The 24,874-nt window shown below is 39.8% G+C and overlaps 1 protein-coding gene across 4 annotated transcripts; it reads left to right on the forward strand.

Moving 5' to 3' along the window:
* Positions 1-1,123: 1,123 nt before the first annotated feature.
* LOC136429924 (uncharacterized) lies at positions 1,124-18,901 on the forward strand. 4 transcript variants are annotated; one of them, XM_066420096.1, is made up of 17 exons: positions 1,126-1,339; positions 6,295-6,368; positions 6,837-7,040; positions 8,536-8,724; positions 9,812-9,925; positions 10,849-10,962; positions 11,321-11,434; positions 11,760-11,873; positions 12,090-12,203; positions 12,417-12,617; positions 13,529-13,711; positions 13,878-13,946; positions 15,165-15,266; positions 16,127-16,147; positions 16,556-16,762; positions 17,419-17,574; positions 17,963-18,901. In XM_066420096.1, the coding sequence occupies exons 1-17, from the start codon at positions 1,323-1,325 to the stop codon at positions 18,259-18,261; spliced, it is 2,292 nt and encodes a 763-aa protein (XP_066276193.1). In that variant the 5' UTR covers positions 1,126-1,322; the 3' UTR covers positions 18,262-18,901. The 4 variants fall into 4 exon arrangements, with proteins under 4 accessions (XP_066276195.1, XP_066276193.1, XP_066276194.1 ...); XM_066420097.1 differs by having other exon boundaries at positions 13,878-13,931; XM_066420098.1 differs by lacking the exons at positions 10,849-10,962; positions 11,321-11,434 and having other exon boundaries at positions 1,124-1,339.
* The last annotated feature ends 5,973 nt before the right edge of the window (positions 18,902-24,874 follow it).

Here is a 24,874-nt window from a genome sequence, read left to right on the forward strand (position 1 = left end):
GACAACACAACACAGCACAACACAACAGAACACAACACAACACAGCACAACACAACAGAACAGAACACAACACAACACAGCACAACACGGCACAACACGGCACAACACAACAAATCAGAACACACCGCGGTGATAAGAAAGTACAAACAACAGAAATGAAGTAAGTACAGGCACAGATTCAAACACTTCGACGGACGTTTGTTTTCAATAATGGTCACTTCCAGTCCAGTGGCTCTTCACTGATGACTAATGGTTTGTTTTGAATGTTTAGACTATTATCGTTTGATGCACGTGCCGCACGTCTTTCTCTTAATCCTTTTATCATATATTGTAAAAAATGATGATAATCCAAGAGTCAATTCCCTTACTCACTAACACACTCCTGCACATCTGGAAATCTAGATCCTTTTCCAGTCATTGCTTCCTTTTGCCTTTGTTGTAGTTTTCTTGCCATGTCATGTTCAGATCGGTGATCTTCTGAAATGCACGGGCGGCCTTTTGTTAAAATTTGCCCTAGAGGTGGTGGTGTAGGGTGGTGTGTTGTTGATGTTTACTTTTGAAAATGAGATCTTAGATAGGTCGCAAAGATGTAAAAACGTGTGTAACTGTAAGATATTTTCTACTATTTCCACTATTTCATTGACCTTGCTCAGCAGTTGCAAAACTGTTTAGCTTACCTAAGAGTTTGTCATAATGTCACTCGAATGTTGCATCAACAAGTTAACCTACGCTTGAACGCTTCACATGACATTTATCTGTCTGAACGTCTTTGTCGGAGCTGAACTGGTTAATCATGCAACATCATGATCCAGTCATGCGGAAGCGTAGACACGACACACGGCTCCTTGTGGAAAGGTTGTCACACTGGGAGAGGGGGGGGGGGGGGGGGCATGGGCAATGCCGATTGCCATCAGCACCATATACATAGCGTGCCTCAAACAGCTTTTATTTCTAGAAGCTGTTTCGATGAAAAGAGCAGAATAACATATGTAACAAATGATACAAAGTGCATAATTCAATTCAATATTAACCTAGGAAAATTCCGCGGCTCTTAATCGAAATGGAATCGTCAATAGGAATACGTCATTGCGAATTATTAAATTACCTCCACTTACTTCAGCTATGTTGTCTTCAGCTAAGGTTAATATGCCGTGCAGACGTCTGGCTGGTTAGTTCCAACACGAAAATGGATCCGTGTTGAGTTTGTAGAGTGATTTTTGAGTCCGCTATCCACAGCAGTTTTCAGTTACAATTTTCTGGATGAGAAATTGCTACAACCGTGCGGGACCAAGTGCTATAAACGACGAAAACGCGGCCTGTCAATGTACGCGGAAATGAGGTACGTGAAAAATAGTCACTCTAGTTTTGAACACGTCTCGTAACATGCATTACGGCTGTGGGATTCTTTCATCCTCGTTACGTTTGAAGCAAAAAAAAAGGTGTGTGTTAAGGTTAGATAACGAAAGCATTGGGTCTAGAACATACTATGGGTAGTACCGACTTGTAGGGATTAAGGAGCCTGACTTTAAACTCTCATTCAGTTTACCCAATTGGAGAGCAAAACTTGTCGAAGACAGTAACCCCCATTAACATTAATTCGCCGGGTTACATAAATGGCCTCCATTTTGAAAAACAGTGGGTTTGAGAGATCGCAATGTCTTGTATTTTTAGATTTATTGTACAGTAGGCTGCACCAGTTGAATTTATCGCAGGCGAAATCAAAACAGCTGTGAGCGAAGAAAACTGAAACTTTCAAACAGTGAACAGAGATTTGGTACATGTATGGTTCAGTGTCTATTCTAACGTATGTGATTTTCCACTGGTAACCTTTTGGTAGGAAGAAAAGGTACGATTTTTAGTGCAGTTAGTGGGACGTGCATAAGGTCATGGATATTCCCATTCTACTCAAGCACCATTTATATATACCTCGAGAGCTGTCTCTTGGGCAAAAAAATGTTACCAATCCCTCACGTTTACCTCCGTCAGAAAATATCATGAGTCAGTGAGGAAACAGGAAAAAATACAAATTTCCCGATTAACATTGTGTTTGACGTCGTCATGTATGACTAATGCATAAAGCATAGTCTGCCCCCCTCCCTTAATGGTGTTTGGACTTGCATGTTACATTGCTCAGGGCGTCTTGACATTTTGTGTTAAATGGAATGTGACACAACAATGCAGCCGGCAGAAGGTGCGACGTGGTATTGGCACGTGGCCCTTTAAATTGGGGATAAGACTGTACGACCTGTAAGACCTGGGCCCCCTTTTCACTATACACGTCACTCGCGACACTTTTGCGACCTTGCTGCGACCGAACAATTTGCCAGCGCTAACACACTCAACGAATTTCATCGATAGAATATAATCTTTTTACGCTTTGTGTATCTAATTGTTGTCTTTTTAGTAATACTTGTACGTTTGCACGATATTCCCATCATAAAGTTAAGGGTAAAACAAATCTACTTTAGAACGCTGCGAGGTCGCGACCGTGTCGCGGTTCCGATGAGATAGGGCTTAAGTAGCCTAACGGGGGGTGCCCAACCTTCGGACGTTTTTTTACGCGCTGGAACTCACGGCGCTCCATTGCTGGTTGCCAGAGAATGGTCATGTTTTAATGAATGAATTTTGAACACATTCATCTTAAGACCATACTTGGACAAGAAATGTATTCATAATGTTCATGGGCCCTTCATGCTCCGCGTTACATGCGGAAGACGCTGTGAGACGTTTTCACGAATGTACCTTCTGATTTAGTGCTACGCCAGATAGTGTGCCTAACTTCGTACGCTTTGGTAATTTTGCTCTCTTCGGAAGTTGGTGATGAAGTTAGGGAAATGTAAATAAGGCTTGAAGTCTGCTATATTCTAGCTTTCTTTTGACCGGAAAATTTTGACTGTGTGCACTTCTCACGTCATGTGAGAAGGGCTATATCTAGCGCATCCCAGCTCATGTTTCCACGGGAAATAGGCTACTACGCGGCCCGACGTACGTCTTGAATGAGGCCCGACTTACGAAATCATTACGAAAAAACGACACCGCTTACATCAACAATACTCCGTCTACTTATTGGGAAATATATTCGCCATCTCTGTATTCAGTTTCCTTTTCATAGACGGTACCATTCGCATGTTAGAGCGTAACAAAACTGTGCGTTGAATCGTTGCGTCACCATCGCGGCCCCCAAAAATGGCGGGAAAACAACGTCGTCAGACGACAGCAATGTTGACGTTGTTTTTCTTTGGTCGGTTTTCTTCTCAACAAACACTTAAAGACCCAAATTTTTAGTGTTTTATGAAGTTATTTTTCTTATGTGTATGATAGCTGTGTAACTTATGTATCTGCTTGGCACAGGTCGTATATTTAGGTGCCGGGCCGTCTAGCTACGCAGTGACCCTCTACTTAGCGCTACCATCATTATTGTCAAAATACTACTTTTCGACAAAACAAGAAATGAATATGTACACATATGTTTTGAATGTAAATGACAATTATGTGCATGAACTTGGGTTATTTACCTTCCTTATCAACTTAGTCATTGGACACAAACACGGCGTACTTATGCAAAATAAGATCAGTAAAAAATCCATGCGATGTTAGGGCGCGTGCGATGTTCGGGCGCCCCCCGTTATACCAGGCTCCACAGGCCGATGAAAAAATAGTAGAAATTTGCCAAATAGACGGATACCATACCAGAGGATTTAGCTGGCTAGGGAGTACAATTTGAGACTCCCGAAAGGGTTGCAAACTTTACTCCCAGGCCAGCTAACTCCTCTGGTCTGTTATCTGTGTATTTTGCAAATTTCTACTATTTTTTCAGCGGCCTGTGGAGCCTAGTAGAGACATGGGCTTAATTATAATAGCCCGTTCACACTTGTGTGTATATTCGAGTCCGTACGAGTTGCGTATTGACATTTTTAGGTTGCGGGAAAGAAGTTGTTTTCAACTTTTACCCACCGTTGTGCTGCCTGGTTACGGAACCGAAAAATAGATTCTTTTTCGGACGCAAGGAATACACAACTCATACGAACTTCAAGATGCGCACAATTGTGAACGAGCCCTGTATCGAAATCTAAAAATGATATCTAGCTAGATCTCTCTATCGTTCCGTCTATTGTGTCGCCTCGCCCCGGCAAAGTATCTTGTTCGACTGGTCTGTCACATGCACAAGCTCAGAATCCTACCAGACCAAACTTAATTTGCTGCAAGGGGCCATTGTACGTTTGTTTGATAACAATAACTATATTGTAAGTAAATATTTCTAAATAGGAAAATAGAAAACAAAATTATTCCACGGGCTGACACTAGATCTACTTCAAATTTTACAATTTTCGGTGCAACATTTTGACAGTTTCTTATGTACTGCCTTATATCTGTAATGCAGGCACAGCAACATAAAAGTATAAACAGTGGTTAATTTCGGCCATTTCATTCCTTTAGATATATTCTGGTATAGCAAATGTGTGAATATAACATCGTAACATTAATCCTCATCCGACCGATTTTTGCGACGAGTCTGACCGTATGAGGTCCAAACGGACCCAATTTTGCTTTGCCCCCTAAATATATTTCCGATGTTTCTGTAATTATTGTACATCCATGTATACTGCTTTGATAATCTATGGAGAATATTTTGACAAGTTCGTGTGTCCATAATCAATACTCATTATCATAATCTATGCAGCAACTGAGGAGAACCCGCATTGTTCTTGAAAAATCAACAATACTCGCTTTAGTTCAACAGTTCCAGTGCCCTATCATTTTACAACTACAAGATCGCCCTCAAAAGCATTCTGATAGCATAAGAATGTTGTCGAATAAGCCATATTAGAATTTATGTGAAAAATGAAGAATATGTTATCTAATTATGTCACATAACCACACACATAATTATACCCTTGTCAATTTTCATAAAAAAATATATTTTCTATTGGCTATTTTTGTGATTTCTGTTTATATATTGTTCCTTTAATCTATTTAGGATATTCTGGTATGTTTAAGTGCAAACAATTAATACTCATTTGTCTTACTTTATGCAAAATGAGTAAAAATCACATTTTACACCGAAATTCTACATTTATTGTGAAGAAGTCGGTAGCATACTTTTCTTAGCAACGATAAATTGTTGCTATAAAGGCAATAATTACATATTTGACAGGAATTTGTTTCAAATTACGTACTAAACAATGCAAAAGTCGTATGGGGTCCGTTTCGACCCCAGCGGACCACACGCGAACTTTAGAGCATAACTCCCACAAAGATCGGCCAATCCCGGTAAAAGTTTTACAGAAGTTGTAAGACATGTACACAAACAAACTGATAGAAGGATTTTTTCTCCGACCAAAAATGTTGATTTGGCATACATTACGCGCCTGGGGTCCAAACGGACCCCATACGGTCAGATGAGGGTTATGGACATTCAAGGTCTTATGCAGATATTAACTGAAAAGAGAAGAGAGGTTAGCATGTCTTTGGCGGAATTGATGGTGACAACCTACCCTTTAATTGGACCCTGACTATTGTCATTAGTCACAGCATGGATTCCACAAAATCAGTATTCAATATCGTAGACAACAGTATTCAAGCCGACCTTGGAAGGAAGTGGAATTCAGACACAAAACGTTAAAATCATATAATTATATAGTTTTTTTTAAAGTATATAATATATCTATATATCTATCTATCTATCTATATATATCTATATATATCTATATATATCTATATATATATATATCTATATATATCTATATATATATATATATATAGATAGATAGATAGATAGATAGATAGATAGATAGATAGATAGATAGATAGATAGATAGATAGATAGATAGATAGATATAGATAGATAGATAGATAGATAGATAGATAGATAGATAGATAGATAGATAGATAGATATACAACAAAAACCTAAAGTGTGCCTAGCATAATATTTAAATTGCAGTCAGTAGTTAATGAGAATGATCATCTAAGTACAAGGGAAAGTTTGGTACTGTCGGAGATGGTATGTAAGTCAAACGAGTTACCAATTAAATTTGTTAGCTTGTCAAGAAAGTTCGTTCTGGGTTTGATATATTTAGGACATTCAAATATAAGATGGAAGATTGTTTCGGATCGGTACCCACAGTCAAAAGATGGACTTAACGCTAAATTTCGTTTATGAAGACAATAGTTAAAGCTGTAGGTACCAATGCGAAACAGAATATATATAGTTTGTCTCGGGGTCCCTTGATCGACCTGGAATATTGATAATAATGATAAATAGATTTGAATTGACGATTTCCTTTCTGTTTCAGGATCATCATCGGCCTAGTGGTTTCTCTCACCCTTGTGCTCTATTTGACTCCTGTCGGCGGAAGGAGAGTTAAAAGTACGTCTTAGAGATTGTTGTATTTCATTACGAGAATGTGACACCTACTTGCGAAATCTATCTGGGTATCACTTGATGTAATTTGGTAACCTTAGGGACTGTCACAGTTGTGCGTAATATATTCAAGTGCATATGAGTTAAGCAGTAACATATTTCTTTGGTTTAAGTGAAGTTTGAGGGGAAGAAGTTGTTTTTCACTTTTACCTATCGCTGTGCAGCCTGCTAATCGAACCAAAGAAATTACTTCTTCGGCTGCAAACTTAGTCTATTATAGTAAACTAAAAACACGTTAATACGCAACTCCAGCGGACTTGTATATACTCACAAGAGTGACAGGGGCTTAATGCACCCTTATGTAATACCAGAAGTCTAATTTTATGTAAATATGTCATGTTTTACTCTCATGTATCTGTTTATGTTTTATACGAAGTTAAAGTACATAAGAGAGTGATGCGTATGTGTCTACAGAAACGTGTGACCCTAAGGCCATTCCGAACACGATAGCGAATTGCAACCAGCAGCCAACGGCAAACCAGCGGTACCGCAAAGGAACAGTCTGCATTTTTCAATGTGTGACGGGGTGTATAAGGCTACAAGGAGGTGGAAAGAGGACATGCAAGGTCAGGGGCCGGACAAAATGGTGGAAGGGAGGACGCGGCCTAAAGTGTGAATGTGAGTGGTCATCTTTCAGATACATATATGATATGAGAGTACGACATGTAATTCACATTCAAGTGAGTTATCACTATTACACAAGAAAGTTTGTATGTTTTTATACTTATGGTAGGTACATTTACATTCACGAACAGCCACCCGTCCAAAACGCGTTGCAAGTCTTGACGCTGCATTGGTAAAATCCCTGCAAAACCTCACATATAAGTCATTTTCTGCGCACTACAAATTTCTAATTGTTATTTCACATGCCGACTTGCCAATTAGTTTCATGCTGTTCAAAGTGTTCTCGGATGTTTCTATTACTGACGACATTGCCAAAAGCTAGATCACACAGTAAAACATTGGGTCAATGTGAAGCACATATTACTATTTCAGCAAAGAACATTGTGAAAATACGCATTTTCTGAATATGCTACCTTTCAAGTATTTAAATCCCCTGTCACACTTGTGCGTATAACGAAGTCCGTATGAGCTGCGCATTAACATGTTTTTGGTTTAGGTTAAGTTCACAGCCAGAGAAGCCATTTCTTTGTCTTGACAACTCGGCTGCAAAACGGTGGGTCATGCGCAACTCATATGCACTTGCATATACGGATAAGTGTGACAGGCCGTATAATATAAGAACGTGTTGGATTGCGATAACGTAACGTACGTTGTTATGAAAGTATGAGGACTCTGTTATGGTATTCTATCAGTATCAACCCGAAAAGACATCATGTAGGACTTGATTATCTGACATTTTTCACTTGCCATATCAGGCCCCCTGTCAGCGTATATTAATGGTCGGACACCACCCAATCAGCAATTGACGATCGTATACTCCTACGTTGCGTTGTCCTACGAATGCGTTTCCAAGCGACGAATACGTATTTCATGTCTTTCATGCTCGATATGCTTTGGGCCTCAAAATCTTTAGATTATCATTTTGCCGTAAAGTTACATCATCATGGTAAAGTTGATCCATGGTCATACTAGTCGTGAAATTAATGGACCCAATGGTTTTAGCAATGAAACCATCCTCTGGGGCTTGACGGAGACCAATATGTTTTCCCTGTTGTGTGCGGTGTCGTGCGGGCATTGTAGATTTATGCAAGTGCACTTTTCAAATATCCTCATTTCAATACATTCTACCTCCACCCTGATACACCATTTACACTGTTCTTTGCAACCTTGTCAACAAGATTTAACATTAACCAGCGTAACTCCATTCACATGTAGAAAAACACTTTTCTAGAAGTAAAACGAAGAAATCTACCCGCACCGTACTCGCGTTCAACATTTGGGGTTGCTAACTCAATTATTCCTCTCCACTAACTCAAGCATATTCCTCTCAACACAAATGCCCGCTTATCATATTAGTAAGATATGTCATTTTTTGAATGTCAGTTCAAGTAACAATATAGTCAGTTTGAGTATCTTGATATGTGATTTGCCATTGAATATGAATAATAGTATCAAAAGGGAGCTTATTGGCCATTTTCCACACACTCAGGCAACCCATGTGAACGTGCACCCGGCCTACCCGAAGGTTCCACCAGTGATTGTTATCCAGCCCAGCCCCCCTACCCAGCCGGCCATGTATGTACCTTCACCTGTCCGGACGGATACAACCAGATATCACGTGATGGGAGAAAACTCTGCAAGAACGGAATATGGAGGGGAGACGACGTAGTGTGTGAAGGTACCTCAACAAACTCGTGTTTTCACTACTGAACTTTTGAGAATGCCTGATGAATGTGATTTTGAAAAAGGACATCTGTAATGGATTCGAATTTGAGGAGAGAAGTGTGTAACGTACAACTTAAAGCATGAAGTTATGATACGTACGACTCAAATTCACCTATCAACATTATATTGAAAACCTAGTTTGCATAATATACAACAATATAATAATCTCCACCAATTTGCACATGGCATCAACATGAACTTCCCATTTTTGCCTTAAGTTTGTAATATCGTTGCATTTTTAGGTTCCAGATTAGCAAAATACATATTCATTCATATAATCCTCTACAATTATCGCATGTTACCAGTGTCTTACAGTTCAATCTTATTTCTGACTATTGTAGCATCTAGGCATTTCTTCTTAATAAATTATCTATGCCTGATGATGTTCATCTCAAACTAAACTACATGTGTCACTTTGTTTACCACATAGGTAATACTAGTATGGTATGTTCTCATCGATCAAAATATATGTTTCTATAAAGCATTATCTTAAGAACAAGGGTCCTACGATATTCATAATCATTTCAATCTCAATATGTATTAGTCAATCAGCTATGAAATAAGGCAGCAACGCTTGTATAAAAAGAATAAAATGAGTGAGGAGCACTGCTGGTAAAACGGTATGCATTACAAAGTGAGGCACTGTACATGTGACAATTCGTATCTGATCGATACATGAAGCGTGGAAACGCGAAGGCTCATCTTATATGAAGAAAATTGCCCAATCTCAACCCTTGTGAATGTCAATGTGTCCTTAACAAGTAAGTTCAGTTCAGTTCAGTTCATCTTCTTTTTAGAGGTGACTCACGTGTTTCCACAAGTTCCTGTCGCACATGACAGATAAAAGTTATTCATCTTTTGGCCAACATCCTCTTTGATTACTTTTTTTAGTGTCAACGATGGGCGACCACGCCTAAGCCTTTCATTCGGTAACAAGTAAACATATTAGGTTAAATGATACTATAAAATGGCTAAGGGTATTTAGAATATCATATGAAGCGGTTTTTCTTCTCTAAGGAACTTCTTGCATGTCGTTTCAGAGACAGACGAATGTGCCTCTGATCCCTGTCAAAATGGCGCAACTTGCGAGGATGGGGTCAACGGCTACACATGTACTTGTGTTCCTGGCTATGAAGGGGTTCATTGTGAAACGGGTAAGTTTTCCCGTTATATCTGTCTTATCGTACACCTGTAACTATGGCGGTTGTTAGGTTACAGCATCTTTTCAACAAAAGTACAAACTTCTTTTGGAAATGGAAGACCTTCAACAGGAGCAGAACACCTACATGTACCTTTGCGACGCAGTTTACATTACGTTTTTCGCGTCAGCGGCGAAATTTCCCGCTGTCGGGAGGCCGCTGTCGCGACGTCTCTAGACACACCGCCCGGAAATCTGACAAACACCTGCGGTGCTTGCATTTCGCCATCTTGTAGAAAGTATCGGGCGTAAGCATAACAAAAGCAAGAAACAAAATTGTATGATTGTACAACGGTAGACGGCGTCTCCCCGCCCGTATTAAACTACAATGCAAAGCCTTGTTTATGTGTCGATATTCCATGCTCATCACTCGTAAATGTGGGGAGGGGGGCACAAGTACGATAAATATATCCGCGGGGAAATGAATGCACGGCACAAAAGTCGCCGCGGATCCCGCGAATCTCTCTCTCTATTTATATACCTGGGATCTAAGTAGACTTACAGTATGCTAATCAACGCGTGCTTTATGCTAATCGCCGAAACCCTGACTCCCGCTGACGCGAGCCCGACGTATTCTCTTTAGACGGAGTTTGAAGTTGACGGGGACTCCCGCTGTGCTGGCGGGCGACGGCTTCGAAGCTGACGGGAGAAAATTTGTTGACAGCGGGACTACGTCGACGGGAATTGTCTTTACACTGGGTTCCCGCTGTCGCCAGTTGCAGAACATTTGTCTTCTCCAATTAAAGATTTGTTTTTGCAACGGAAGACTTTGTCAGCGACAATAGTTGCTTGGATTAAATCAAGAGAATTTTCGGTGTATCTGACATTGAAAATCTCATAGCAAGCCTTTTTGATAGAACTTCTTGTATGTCGTTGCAGACACAGACGAATGTGCCTCTGATCCTTGTCAATATGGAGGAACTTGTGTGGATGGGGTCAACGGCTACACCTGTACCTGTGCTGATGGCTATGAAGGAGTTCATTGTGAAACAAGCAAGTTTTCCCATTATAGCTGTCTAGTAATTTTGTACGGCGGTTGTTATGTTGAAGCTTTTTCTCGACAAAGTTGAAATTCCTTCAGACATCAAAGGTACCTAAAATAGAGGTGAAATTCATTCTTTTGAGACCTTCACACTTTAATAATCCTTGTCTAGAAATTACGACAGCGTTATTCCGATAACTCAACGAGTTGCAGAACATTTGTCTTCTCTAATTAAAGATTTGTTTTTGCAACGGAAGACTTTGTCAGCGACAATAGTTGCTTGGATTAAATCAAGAGAATTTTTGGTTATTTGACATTGAAAATCTCATAGCAAGCCTTTTTGATAGAACTTCTTGTATGTCGTTGCAGACACAGACGAATGTGCCTCTGATCCGTGTCAATATGGAGGAACTTGTGTGGATGGGGTCAACGGCTACACCTGTACCTGTGCTGATGGCTATGAAGGAGTTCATTGTGAAACAAGCAAGTTTTCCCATTATAGCTGTCTAGTAATTTTTTACGGCGGTTCCCGCTGTCGCCAGTGGCGCTGACGGCAAAAGTATAATGTAAAGAGAGCCTTATGAGACTTCAATCATCCAGTGCTATTGCATTTTAACGGTGAATATTCAGAGAACGTACCAAGGTTCCATCCAATTTTTTTTCGGCAATTACAGAATTCCTTGGAACATAAGGATTTCTTAAGCGACGAAAGGTTCTTAAATGAAATCATCAGACTTTTTGAAGTAATTGACTTTCAAAATCTCATATAGAAAGCTTTTATGACAAAACTTCTTGTATCTCGTTGCAGACACAGACGAATGTGCCTCTGAACCCTGTCAAAATGGCGGAACTTGCGAGGATGAGGTCAACGGCTACACATGTACTTGTGCCGATGGCTATGAAGGAGTTCATTGTGAAACAGGCAAGTGTTCCCATTAGAACTGTCTTATGAATAAATGAATGAATGAATGGTTTATCAAAATAGAAAGAACAGAAGTCTTTGTTACCTGAGGAATGTGTAAGCAATGAAGGCTACTTAAACGAAATCACAATACTTTTAGGAACATTAGACTTTAAAATTTTGATTCATATCATTTGAAACATTTTTGACAGAAATTCTCGTATGTCGTTTTTTCAGACACAGACGAATGTGCATCTGGTCCCTGTCAAAATGGCGGAATTTGTGCGGACTTGGTCAACGGCCACACCTGTACTTGTGCTGCTGGCTTTGCAGGAGTTCACTGTGAAACGGGCAAGTTTTTCCAATATTGCTGTCTTACTGTTCATCTAGATTCTTAATAGTGGGCATAAATAATTGGCAATCAGTCGTTGTTTCTAGCCCATTATTAGTCTGCTCTGTTGAGATGCCATTCTGTGACAGTAATTCATTGGTAGGATATACGTGGAATTAGAACTTGCTCTTTTATTCAGCAACTGATCCATTTTCAATTGTCAAATTGCACAGTGGCCTGCGCTACCAGGACAGACCCACCGGAAGCCGAAAGAGGTGGCATCTTCTGTTCTAATTCAGGCCCACCGTACCCTCTCGGCACAATCTGCGCCCACTCGTGCAATAACGAGGAAGGTTTTTTTCGGAAGTCTGGGGACGAAGGCAGGACGTGCCAAGAAGGAAGGGTATGGGATGGAGATGATCTAGTGTGCGTCGGTAAGTGTTAAAAACAGTACAGATGACGCATTATTGTAGTACAATGGCTTGCGTAGTCTTGCTTCATTTGAAGTTAAATTTTTATGGTAACGACTTATTTGAATTTGACATTTTCTTCTATTTTCAATCCAAACGGTATTTCTTGCTTGATATAACGAAACTTTTAGGGCATACATTGTGCGTCTGATACACATTGCAGCTAGGTACGTCTATATCAACCATCTGAATTGTTTTACATCTTTTGTACACTTATAGCTTGGGAGTGAACGTTTCTTAATTCTCTTTGTTATTTTGCAGGAGTAAACAATAGGTATTGCAATATTCCGAGAATGTTACCATGTGATATTCATCGTGCCAAATACTTCAATATTTCTGCAACTGCGTTATTCGTAAAGATCCACTTTTCATTATTTCAAGTTAAAGCTTGATTAGATTAGTTTTAAAAAGCTGGTGATATATTGATTCCCCAAAGCTTGAAAATGCTATATGCCATGTGCCATAGCAATGTAACTTTATTATGTGCTGTTTTGTATTTGACGTTCTAAAAGTCATTGCCAACTTCTGCACAGTATGTTACTATGCAGAAGGTCGCTTTGGTCACCTTTGTGGCCACGTCTCCATAATGGTAGAATAATAGCCAGTACGTGACAACGTGTAAACGGCACCTATGCAAATGTAAAATCTTCAGTCACTGGGTGGCTGCAGATATCTGATAGAAAGCCAGAGGGAGCATTTGATCCCGTACATGTACTTTGAAGGAGATAACTGTGAAACGGGTCAGTTCTGACCGGGAACTTAGTATTACAACGAAATAAATCATGACATATTTTCAACGTGCACGGTGTTTCACGACATTTGAATCATATTTCTGATCAATACCAACCATTTTCTTTATCATGATCTTGCCACAGCGTCCTGTCTCGTGTGGCCTCTCTACGGTCCGTCAGCAGACGAGAACTACACCGAAAGCTTTTGTGTGAACTATGACGTCCTACTCCCTGAAATAAAGATTCTGACAAGGACTTTCTATAGGTCCCTTGCGGAACTCGGGCTGAGTAATGTACTGACGGATCTAGAACAGTTACGGGACGTGGGTACGTAGATATTTCAGAACGTATATCGCGCTGTTTTCCACTTTCTACAGTATTTTTCCGTTTACTAACCTTTCAACTTGAAATAAGTGTCAAACTACCTTCAGCTTTCCACTTGTCTTGAAACGCTTCAATGATGTAATGTGACCTTTTTTATGGCTTTTGGTAGGTTTGATTCCTTTCGCCGGAGAATTAGGACCGATCACTGGTGGCGATGACAGAGGTAATTATGAAACGGGCAAGTTTTTTTTTCCTTTATAGTGGTCTTATCATACACCTTACATTTTCGACAGTGTTACTTAGATCAGACAAGATTAAGTTTACAACTATGTAACTTTTGAAGAAAAAATCCTTTGAAAATGCAACTACCTTCAACAGAAGCTTAACACCTTCCTTTACGACCGTTCAACTAGAATACCATAGACTATCAAGTTTTAAAGACATTATTGATTTATGAAACGCGGGGCTTTGGCTATTTATCCCTTTTTTAATTAAGAAGGTCATTGTCTTGGAAAAGCGTGCGACATTGGATTGCCATAGTTAGAAACTCTTTATGCAGAAGAAATGGACTAAGGCCCTTGTCAGCTCATATTTTCACCAGAAAGAGAATCTGTTAACTCCTTATGGTGAAAAATGGAACTAAGACCCCTGTTAGCCCATATTTTTCAAAATGAACTAAGGCCCCTGCCAGCCCATATTTTCACCAGAAAGAGAATCGGTTAACTCCTTATGGTGAAAAAATGAACTAAGACCCCTCCTAGCCCATATTTTCACCAAAAGGGAATAAGATAACTCCTTTTGGTGAAAAAAAAAACTAAGACTCCTGTCAACTCATATTTTCACCAAAGAGGATCAGATAACTCTATATTTTTTCACCAATAGGAGTTAACCGATTCTCTTTTTGGTAAAAATATGAGCTGGCAGTCCTTTTTTTCACCTTAAGGAGTTATATGGAATGAATTCTTTATGATGAAAAAGAACATTGCAAATTGCGCATGCAGACGGCTGTGTTTCTGCGCTGTGTCAAAATGGTGGAATATGCGCCATGAAGGAGACTATTGTGTACATCTCTGTCCAACCTACCTGCATATCAAATAACATGAAAATCTGTCGTTCCTTTCTCCAGTTATTCTCCTTAGAAGATTTTTACAAATACGCCATTGCAGTTCCAGTGACACATACCAGGGGGCTCAAAATCGACCTTGACTTTTCCCCTACCAACACCTACCCACATATCAAATATCATTACAATCCATTTACACGTTCTTCAGTTATGCTGACTTTAAGCATCCGGTGACACAAACATACACACACGCAAACACACTAGCAAACACACTCAAAACAATATCCCCATGAAAACAAGTACTGCGGTTGCAAACAAACTTATTTTATCGAACACCACGGTGTAATTGCCGGAGGTTAATATGTTTCTATTTTCATTCTCATATCATTTCAGACAAAACAACACACATTGCCAATATTTCAAGCACGACAAGGCAAACCACACAGGTCACCACATTTCCGACAACGTTTCAGCCAACAACAAGAGTTACAACAGGTGATTTACCATTCTTTATTTACAAGTATATCATATTCGAAGAAAAATGGCTGTGTGGGTCTGCAAGAAAGGCATCGAACAATGGATGGTGTTTCCAGGATAGCGACGCCGTACTTTTTACCTGCTACCAAATTTATCAACCACAAAGCTTCCATTCTAACATTAATAGGAAATTATTCTCAAATTAAGTCATTTATAAACAAGAGTTCGGAGACCTCATATCTCCATGAACTATTCTGTTTATGCGACTGACTTACACATTTACATGATATATGCTTGGTCATAAACACCTTTATCTAACTTACACATGTTGCAATATTGACAGTCGTATCATTTTCCACTTAGTTGAATGATGGCGCTTTTGCATTAATTATGCACATTATTAAGTTATTTGGTATCTGTTGATGCTCCACTTACCATTAACTACATATGTTACATGTATTTGAGCCTTATAATGGAAAATACTGCAAGTATAGATTTTCCCTATTAGTTTTGCAAATTGCGTCCCAATTAGCATAATTCCACTTCATTGTGTACATCTCTGTCTAAGCTTCGGCGTCCTACTCGCGGTGTGGCTGGTGCCTCGGGTGATCCAGAATACCCCGTGTTGTATTCTATATGTACATGGAAAATCATTCTTTGTCCTCTTAATGCTGGAAACTTGAACAATCTTTCGTATTTTCTTTTTCTTCAAAAGAGTATTTAGTAGATATTGAAATATTTAGGAAATGTTACATGCTAATGATGTTGGAACATGTTTCGTCGGTATTGCAGAAATGTACCACACATAGTTTTTATCCTGTCTACAAATTATAATTAGATTGGCACCCACGCCTATTTTCTACAACTTCTTCTTTCAGATTATTATACAGACCCAACAGGTAAGTTTGTTCATTTTCCTAGATTATTTAACAGCGATCGGATAACACGTCATTGTAGTACAATTATTTGTTCGGTCTTGTTTAAAAGTTGTCGATAGTATCGTCGTGTTTGAATTTGACATTTTAATTGTAATTTCGTGAAATAACTTGATTAAAGAGCGCGCATGATGCGTCTGATATGATGATGTTGCAGTTAAGGCTGTCTTTTGTTACTGAAGGAGCAGTTATCAGATATTGAAATATTACGGAAAAGATATCTGCTGATATCAATCGTACGAATTGCCTGTGCGTCCGTCATTTGTAAAGATCTTCCTTTCCATCATATACGTTAATGCATTCATTACGTCGATACAGAATTATAACGCGCTATTTCATTCAGCAACTGATCGATTTCGCCCAACTGTATAGCGGGCTGTGCCGCCAGGACTGACCCACCGGTAGCCCAAAGGGGATTCATCGTCTGTGATAACCCAGGTCCACCGTATCCAATTGGCACACTCTGCAGCCACTCCTGCGATAACCTGGGAGGGTTTAACTTCTTGTCTGGTGACGCGCGGAGGACGTGCCAAGTAGGAGGGATATGGGGTGGAGCGGATGTTGTGTGCTCTGTGCCTCGTAAGTGTTACATTTACAAACAGTATAGTTGGGTCGTCTTTTATGTGTCTTCTCCTCTTCCTGCCATCTTCTCAAATGGATTTAATTTTCTTCGTCTATTTTGAGGCTAATTGACGGCAGATGGGTAGAGAGGGAAAATGTCTCAAGGCAACTGTTTTTTTCTTTGATATTGATAATATAGAATAATTATTTCATGGAATTGTAATGGGTCTTTTTCAGACCGGAAATGTATACTTCGGGCTCTTATGCCCTTTTATCAGATCCGAATGACTAGAAATTTTGTATGCGGGTGCCTGCGTACCTAAAACTTTAACAAAACGATTGAGATGCACATGAAATGCGTATTGTGCGTACGACCGCGTAGGAAAAAAATGTCAATACGGAACTCATACAGTCTTGATATACGTATTCGCACAAGTGTGACCCCCCCCCGAACTTTTAATGCGCAACTTTAAAGCTTGTAAGGAATCAGGATGCACAGTAGTGTGTCAGAGCTCTAATGTCACGTATCGGCGTATATATTTTAAAGGGTATATTATGTTAGACTTTTGCCGTTTATGAGCATTTGAAGTTACAGACGAAGTACATTAAGCCTTTCGCTTGCCATAAAGCGTTTCAATGTTGGAATGTCACACTTTTTATTGTATCTTTTGTAGGAGTCAGGCGAAGACGAGAAGCTATTAGTACTCATTGGAGTCGGATAGGGAATGTGACGAGCTTAGTCTACGACGCGGACAGTGGTCCAAATGAGCAAATGGTGTCTTTTGCCGCCCCAGCCTTGGAAACTCTTGGTGAAAACGACACTCTTTTAGGTGAGTACCTTAAGTCTGTATGATTGTTTTTGATAAATAAATGGTTTGAAAGGTAGCTACTCAGAACAGAACACTTTCTCAGTCAACAATGTAATTTTTACATCATTAGACACCTCCTCATGAAACCATAAAAACATAAATGACCATCAGATCTTGCGTAAATCAAAACTGTAGGAAATATAGCAAATAAAGCCTTAAGGTAGTACTTAAATGATAACCACTAATCTAGCCAACATACTACAATGCCTGCTGACTCATATTTCCGCATCTTTAAAAGTCTCCTAAATGAGGGGAGAAAAATGCATACTAGTATTGTGACCGGCCTTGTCCATTTAGCATACATGTAAGCGACTAGCTCAACGTGTTGAAATTCGAATTCATTCCGTAGGTCCACTTCGAAACCTTACAGAAGATGTCGAAGGGTTTCCTGATAATTACCCTGACACCACCGCCGAGGCGATGCCGACCCTGGTGCAGGATTTCCATAACATGATCGCCAGCTTAAACTGTACTGATTGTGATCTGCGTGGACCGGACGATGTGGTACAGCTAGACAACCACTGGTACATCATTTACAGGCCAGCGATTGAGTACAACCCTGGAGGCATGAAGAGAGGCATACGTTTCAGGATTCTCGTCCAGGCCTGGCGTGGCTTTAGAGTCTTTATTCGATGCTTCATATATTGAAGAAAGCAATTACCAAATCATATGTTAATGACGGTATCACTTGACCTGTCATCCGTTCGCTTAATTGGTATGTTTTATTGTTAGCTAAAGGTATTCGAATCATTTTGTGTAAATTCCTTGAATTTTTAAAGCAGATAGAGATGTCCGTTCATATACTCTACAGGCCGTATATATTACTTATCGATGGTAATTAATTCTGACTAGTTTAGAGGCGGGCTTAGTATAGGCTATATACGCCTTTTACCTCCTCCTGCACCTGTTTTTATTTATTGTTTACCGTATTATATATTTTCTCGTTGTTGTGCAAATAGAATAAACAAACAAACCAGCTGTGGCATCCATAGTTTATATACTGTGAGATAAGATAAAATAAATTATGTTCATTACCGTTAACCTGCAATGGCTCTGCTTTTATTCGATTCATGAAATACTTATTTGGTATATTTTGGGTCTTAAAAATATTTTCTTGGCGATGGATGTTAATTATTTTGTCATTTGCTTATAACACAAGGATGTAAATATTTCCAATTGAGTCTAGAATTACATACATTTACTTTGGTAGTCTTTAATTGTTTTTTAAACAAACGGTAGCAAATGATGTCAAATACTTTAATATAGAATAAAACATAGGCAAACATGATCAAGCCGAGTTGTGTATTTCTTTGTTACTGAAATTATTAGCACAGAAAATATTCTATTACATGGAATGTCGTATTATTTCATTCAGGAGTCAGATGTGCCTGAAGTCCTGCTTCTTTGGCTTTTGAGCAAATTGGAAACCAACTGTGTTTCTTTAACTTAAAATCGTATTTTTGATATGCATACTTGGAGTACAGTTTTGACTTGCATCTACAAACCGTCTTGCTTTCCACCAAAAATGTTCAACTTGGCACTTAAAGGGGTACTCAGCCTGAAAGCAAGTCTTCTGTTTCTTCAGATACTATTTGTCGGACCCCCTCACAAAAAGTTGTATTGACAACTCAGTGACACTGAGTTTGAACTAGACAGCAGAGTTCTGATAACCCCCAAAGTACCCTCCACATTTCAGTAATATGCAACATATTATATCGCAAACATCTACTAGATAACCTTCTGATCGATGTTAAGAAATCTTTGAAATGTTAAAATAATCATTTTTGCAATGTGTTTCTGAATTATTTTATTTGGCAAACTATTATCACCGTGTTGTATGTAATAGTTATAGTCTTAACAACTCCACTTCAACTTGCTTTGGATACAAAATTTACCCGCATCTCCAGCAATTATCCTATTGAAACCAATACTTAAGGTGGCCATCATTCCCAACATGCATCATTGGTCTACATGGGGGGGGGGGATTATCTAGTTGGTGGATTATAGGTGGTTCATTTCTTCGTTCAGTTGTAAAATTTTACAAAACATGGTTGATTTGTGGTTTGTATTTGCAAAACAAGTGGTCGAAGGTCACCTAATACAATGAAATCTGTACTCGTTCCAGCCAGGGTGTTGCCCAACAGGTTTTTCTGACTGAAGGTCATAGTTCAGATACGCCATGTCGGGACACACAACACAACATATCAGGACGCACAACACAACTTGTCAGGACACATGCACAAAACAACTTGTCAGGGCACACAACACAACTTATCGGGGCACACAACGCAACTTATCAGGACACACAACACAACTTATCAGGACGCACAACACAACTTCTCAGGACACACACTCAACACAACTTCTCAGGACACACAACACAACAATCACGTGCACACAACACAACTTATAAAGACACACAGCACAACATATCAGGACACACAACACAGCTTATCAGGACACACAGCACAAAATATCAGACACACGACACAACGTATAAGGACACACATTACAATTATATCTATATCCTTTATCAATATAAGGGTTTTGTATCAGGCTAGAAACCTAAATCTGTTAAACACTAACTTCTTAGTATTCGCATGAAAGCTCATCTGTATTGGTAGAGTACATATTGGACAATTTTAAACTTTGATCCAACACCAAGAGTTGAAGTCACGTTTCCGTCGGCTGAACAGACAAATCACATAACCCCTATCCTGACCCTAATGATTCCTCCCCTGTTGCCCTTTGACCCTTCGTTCCTACCCCCTGAAAACTCATTCGAGGCTCTTCCTTCAATCGGTACGGTCACGGTGAGCTCACTACCCTAATTGTGTGTATGTTGTCTGTGAAATAGACGGGAAACTTCGGAGCTTGCGGAGAAGAGAACTCACTATAAATATTCGGCTGGACACTCCAACCTTCGTCAGATGTTCGATCCACTGCGTTGAACGCCGGAAGGTCGGAGACGTGATGACGTCAGCAGTGAATCGAAAGCAGCTGGCAAACGGTATCTTCCACCGTCACGGTTCAGGAAGGGATGAGGGCTCATTATCTTAACTTGTTAGGTTCCAACTTATCTTAACTAAACTTATACACTAACTTGTTAGCTTCTAACTTATCTTAACTAGACTAAACTAAGACACTGTCTTGTTAGTTTCTAACTTAGCTTAACTTGACTCAAACACTAACGCGTTAGCTTCTAACTCAATTTAGCTTAACTTGTTAGGTTCTAACTTTGCTCATCTTAACTAGAATTAAACACTCTCAGATTAGGTTCTACTTTATCATAACTATACTTAATATGACACAGAACACAAACCACAGACACACAGGCTCACCTATAAAAACACAAACAATACGCAAACAGCTTGTCTCCCTGTAAAACACAAACAGCACACAAGCAGTTTATCTCCCTGTGAAACACAAACAACAAACAAACATTAGAGTGCATTTCATCAAATCTTATAGTCATTTATCTTGGCCAATCAGAGCCCTGAATTCACTACGACAACATACCCTGAAAAATTAAAAACCTGTTTTGCAACCTTACCCCGCTCACAAAGGTCGGAGGTCATAAGACGAACGGAGGGCAGACAGGTAGCTAGTCCTGATTGCATCAGACCCATTAGCTATTTGATTGGGTAGCACTTCTAATCTGGCTTGTCGGAGAAGACGAACAGTTGCCAATACTGGTGGACCTCAGAATGTTTCAGCGATCTCTTCCTTGTTCAGTGCAAGGAAATTCTATAGTCCTTTATCTTGGCCAATCACAGCCGTGCATTCACCACGACAACATACCCTGAAACATTAAAAACCTGTTTGGCAATCTCACCCCGCCCATGCAATGTTTGATGCGGAATTTTGGTTGTCTATCCTCGACAAGGTTGAATGATTTGCCAAAGACGTTAGCTGGACAGATTTGAGTTTTGACCGGAATAGAAAACCATAACTTGGTTTTCAATTCCGGTCAAAACTGAAATACGTCGTATTTCAGCCAATCACGATCGCGACGTATTTCAACAAGCTACATCGTACTTCGCCCCACACTACGTCGTAGTAAACAAGCATCAAGTACTGTACACTCAAATACATCGTATTTGTCTAAAATACGGCCTAACTGTACTACGTCGTAGTGACACAAAGGTAGGGTGTAGTTCTCCCCAACTACGACGCGTTTTTAGCCAAGTTTTATTCTAGCCACGTTGTTTTCTCAAGAACCAGGACATTTTATGAGTAGAGGGGCGACCCCCACAGTAGGCCAGATATGTACACGTGCACAGGTCAAGGGACTAGGTAGGTAGGTAGGTAGGTACACGTGTACGCTAAGGATCTTGAAAGAAACTACTAAAACGATGTTATGTTTTAGTCACTATCTATAAAAGTCGCTTTTGACCAATCAATTCCCATGTTTTAAAGCGAAAGATGGCTATCGTGGTGGTACATTTTCTCTGACAATAGGAAAATTTAGGTTGTGTTCATCCATATGGGTCATAATAGTAGCTCCAGCTATATGGTTTTCTATTCTGGTCAAAACTCAAACACGTCGTATTTCAGCCAAACACGACGTATTTCAGCAAACTACTTCGTACTTCGCCACAACTACGTCGTAGTAAACAAGCATCAAGTACTGTACACTCAAATACATCGTATTTGTCTGAAATACGGCCTAACTGTACTACGTCGTGGTGACACAAAGGTAGGATGTATTTCTCTCCAACTACGACGTGCTTTTGGGCGGAGTACGACATGTCTGAAATATGACGTGGCAAATAACAAGGGGACACCTGGGGGGACTTCCTTAAGAGGAAGGAATTTAAGCCTGATGATAATGACGATGATGATGGCAGTAGGTAGATAGCTAGCTGCAGACCAACATGTAGTAAAGATGTTCAGTCAATGTATGGATTGAATCTTCTTCCAGAATAATGTTAGTTGTTAATACAACATATAATGCCCCGGAGCCAACGGGCCCTAAGTGCAGTTGTCTTGCTGACTGGAAGGACCGCGTTCTTTCCCCTCCGTTATTACCCCTAATCAAAGACCAGGACCTCTGCTGAAACATCCTGAGGTCCGCCCGAGTCAACAACTGCTATTCCTCTCCAAAAAGCCGGAATAGAGGCAGGTTCTGAGACTTTTTGTTGTTCTTTCAGAATGGAAAGGTTTCATGCGGAAGATTTGTTGTCTATTCTCGATTCCGTACGTAGCTAAAAAGATAGGTTGAATGATTTGCCAAAGGTTGGATAGATTTGTCATTTGTAACCAAAGCCGTACTTCAATTAATTATGGCTCTCCACATGCTCTGATGAAATATACCCCATTTTTTGCACAATTTCTACATATTCAGTCCTGGTGTTACGCCGAATGGTGGTCATACCTCGTGTCGTGACCAATCTAATTTCAGATTCTGCTTCAAATGTTTCACAATGTTTTATTCTAGCCACGTTATTCGCTCCAGAACCAATACATTTTATAAGTAGAGGGGCGACCCCCACAGTAGGCCAGATATGTACACGTGTACACGTCAAGGGACTACGTAGGTAGGTACACGTGTACGCTAAGGATCTTAAAAGAAACTAGTAAAACGATGTTATGTTTTAGTCACTATCTATAAAAGTTGCTATTGACCAATCAATTCCCATGTTTTAAAGCGAAAGATAGCTTTCGTGGTGGTACATTTTATCTGACAATAGGAAAACGTAGGCTGTATTCATCCATATGGGTCATGATAGTAGCTCCAGCTATCATTTATGGTTTTCTATTCCTGTCAAAACTCAAATACGTCGTATTTCAGCTCAACACGACGTATATCAGCAATATAAGTTTATAAGTGAAAGGAATTGTACGTGAAGTAGTTGTCTACTTGAGTCGAATACAGTCTTTGCGCTGGGGGTGGGGGTGGGGGTGTGTGTGTGGGGGGGGGGTGCGTGAATCGAGTTTCCATCTGTTTGTTTATCAGTGCCCTGACTGATATACATTTCTTTAAAAGGCGGATTAACTGTACATGTAGATGCGTGTTACCAACGAGGTTGCGGTCAGTCAAGAAGTATAACTTCATACAGGTCTCCTTCAACTGAAAGTTAAACTTTATTAACATCCGGACTGTACTGCCGTAGATTGTGGACTGCAATGTAGTTAGCTTAGGCAGCAATTATGTTAATTCTGGTAATCAATCCTGTATCTAATGAAAGGTTGTCATGATTGTTGCAAGATGTGCATTTTGTAAGAATCCTGTCATGCTTTTGAAACCGTCAAAATTGCCTTGCACGCACAATAATCTAAATTAAGTCGGACGATTCGGATGTAACCTATATGCAGAAGAGCGTGGCATGTATCGAGCAATTCTGGTCCCAGTTAATCCGCCTTGTCAAGAAATGTATATCAGTCAGAGCACTGATTAACAAACAGACTGAAATGTAACATCCGAATCGTCCGACTGTATTCAAATTATTGTGCGTGCAAGGCAATTTTAACTGTTTCAAAAAACATGATAGCATGCATACAAAATGCACATTTTCAGGCATCTTGCAACAATCATGACAACCTTTCATTAGATACAGGATTGATTACCAGAATTAACATAATTGCTGCCTAAGCTAACTACATTGCAGTCCACAACCTACGGCAGTACAGTCCAATTGTTAATAAAGTTTAACTTTCAGTTGAAGGAGACCTGCATGAAGTTATACTTCTTAACTGACCGCATCTTCGTTGGTAACACGCATCTACATGTACAGATAAATCCGCCTTTTAAAGAAATGTATATCAGTCAGGGCACTGATTAAACAAACAGATGAAAACTCGATTCACATGCTGGGACCAGGGTTGACCGATACATGCCATGCCCCCCCAAGACAAAGACTGTATTCGACTCGAGTAGACAACTACTTCACGTAAAATTCCTTTCACTTATAATCACCCATCCATGTAATTGCAGGTCGCGGTCAGGTATCTTCTTGTGCCCCTCCCCGACTTATACCCCCTCCCCATTCTATATGATAGCAGAAAGTTACCTGCAGACCAACAATGTAGCAACAAAGCAGAAAAAGATGGCAGCAGATTTTTTTGACTCTCACATAAATTGAGTTTCCTTAGAATACATGTACGGCAAAATATAGAAGTAATAAGGATAGTTTTATAATTCTAGTTGTATTCCATTGCAGGTAATTATCTGCTGCCATCATCATCAGGCTCAAATCCTTTGCTCTTGAAGAGGCCCCCAAGGTGTCTCCTTGCCATACCGGACTTGGGTTAAACACTG

The sequence above is a fragment of the Branchiostoma lanceolatum genome, chromosome 3, assembly GCF_035083965.1.
Source record: "Branchiostoma lanceolatum isolate klBraLanc5 chromosome 3, klBraLanc5.hap2, whole genome shotgun sequence".
NCBI classification, from domain to species: Eukaryota; Metazoa; Chordata; class Leptocardii; order Amphioxiformes; family Branchiostomatidae; genus Branchiostoma; species Branchiostoma lanceolatum.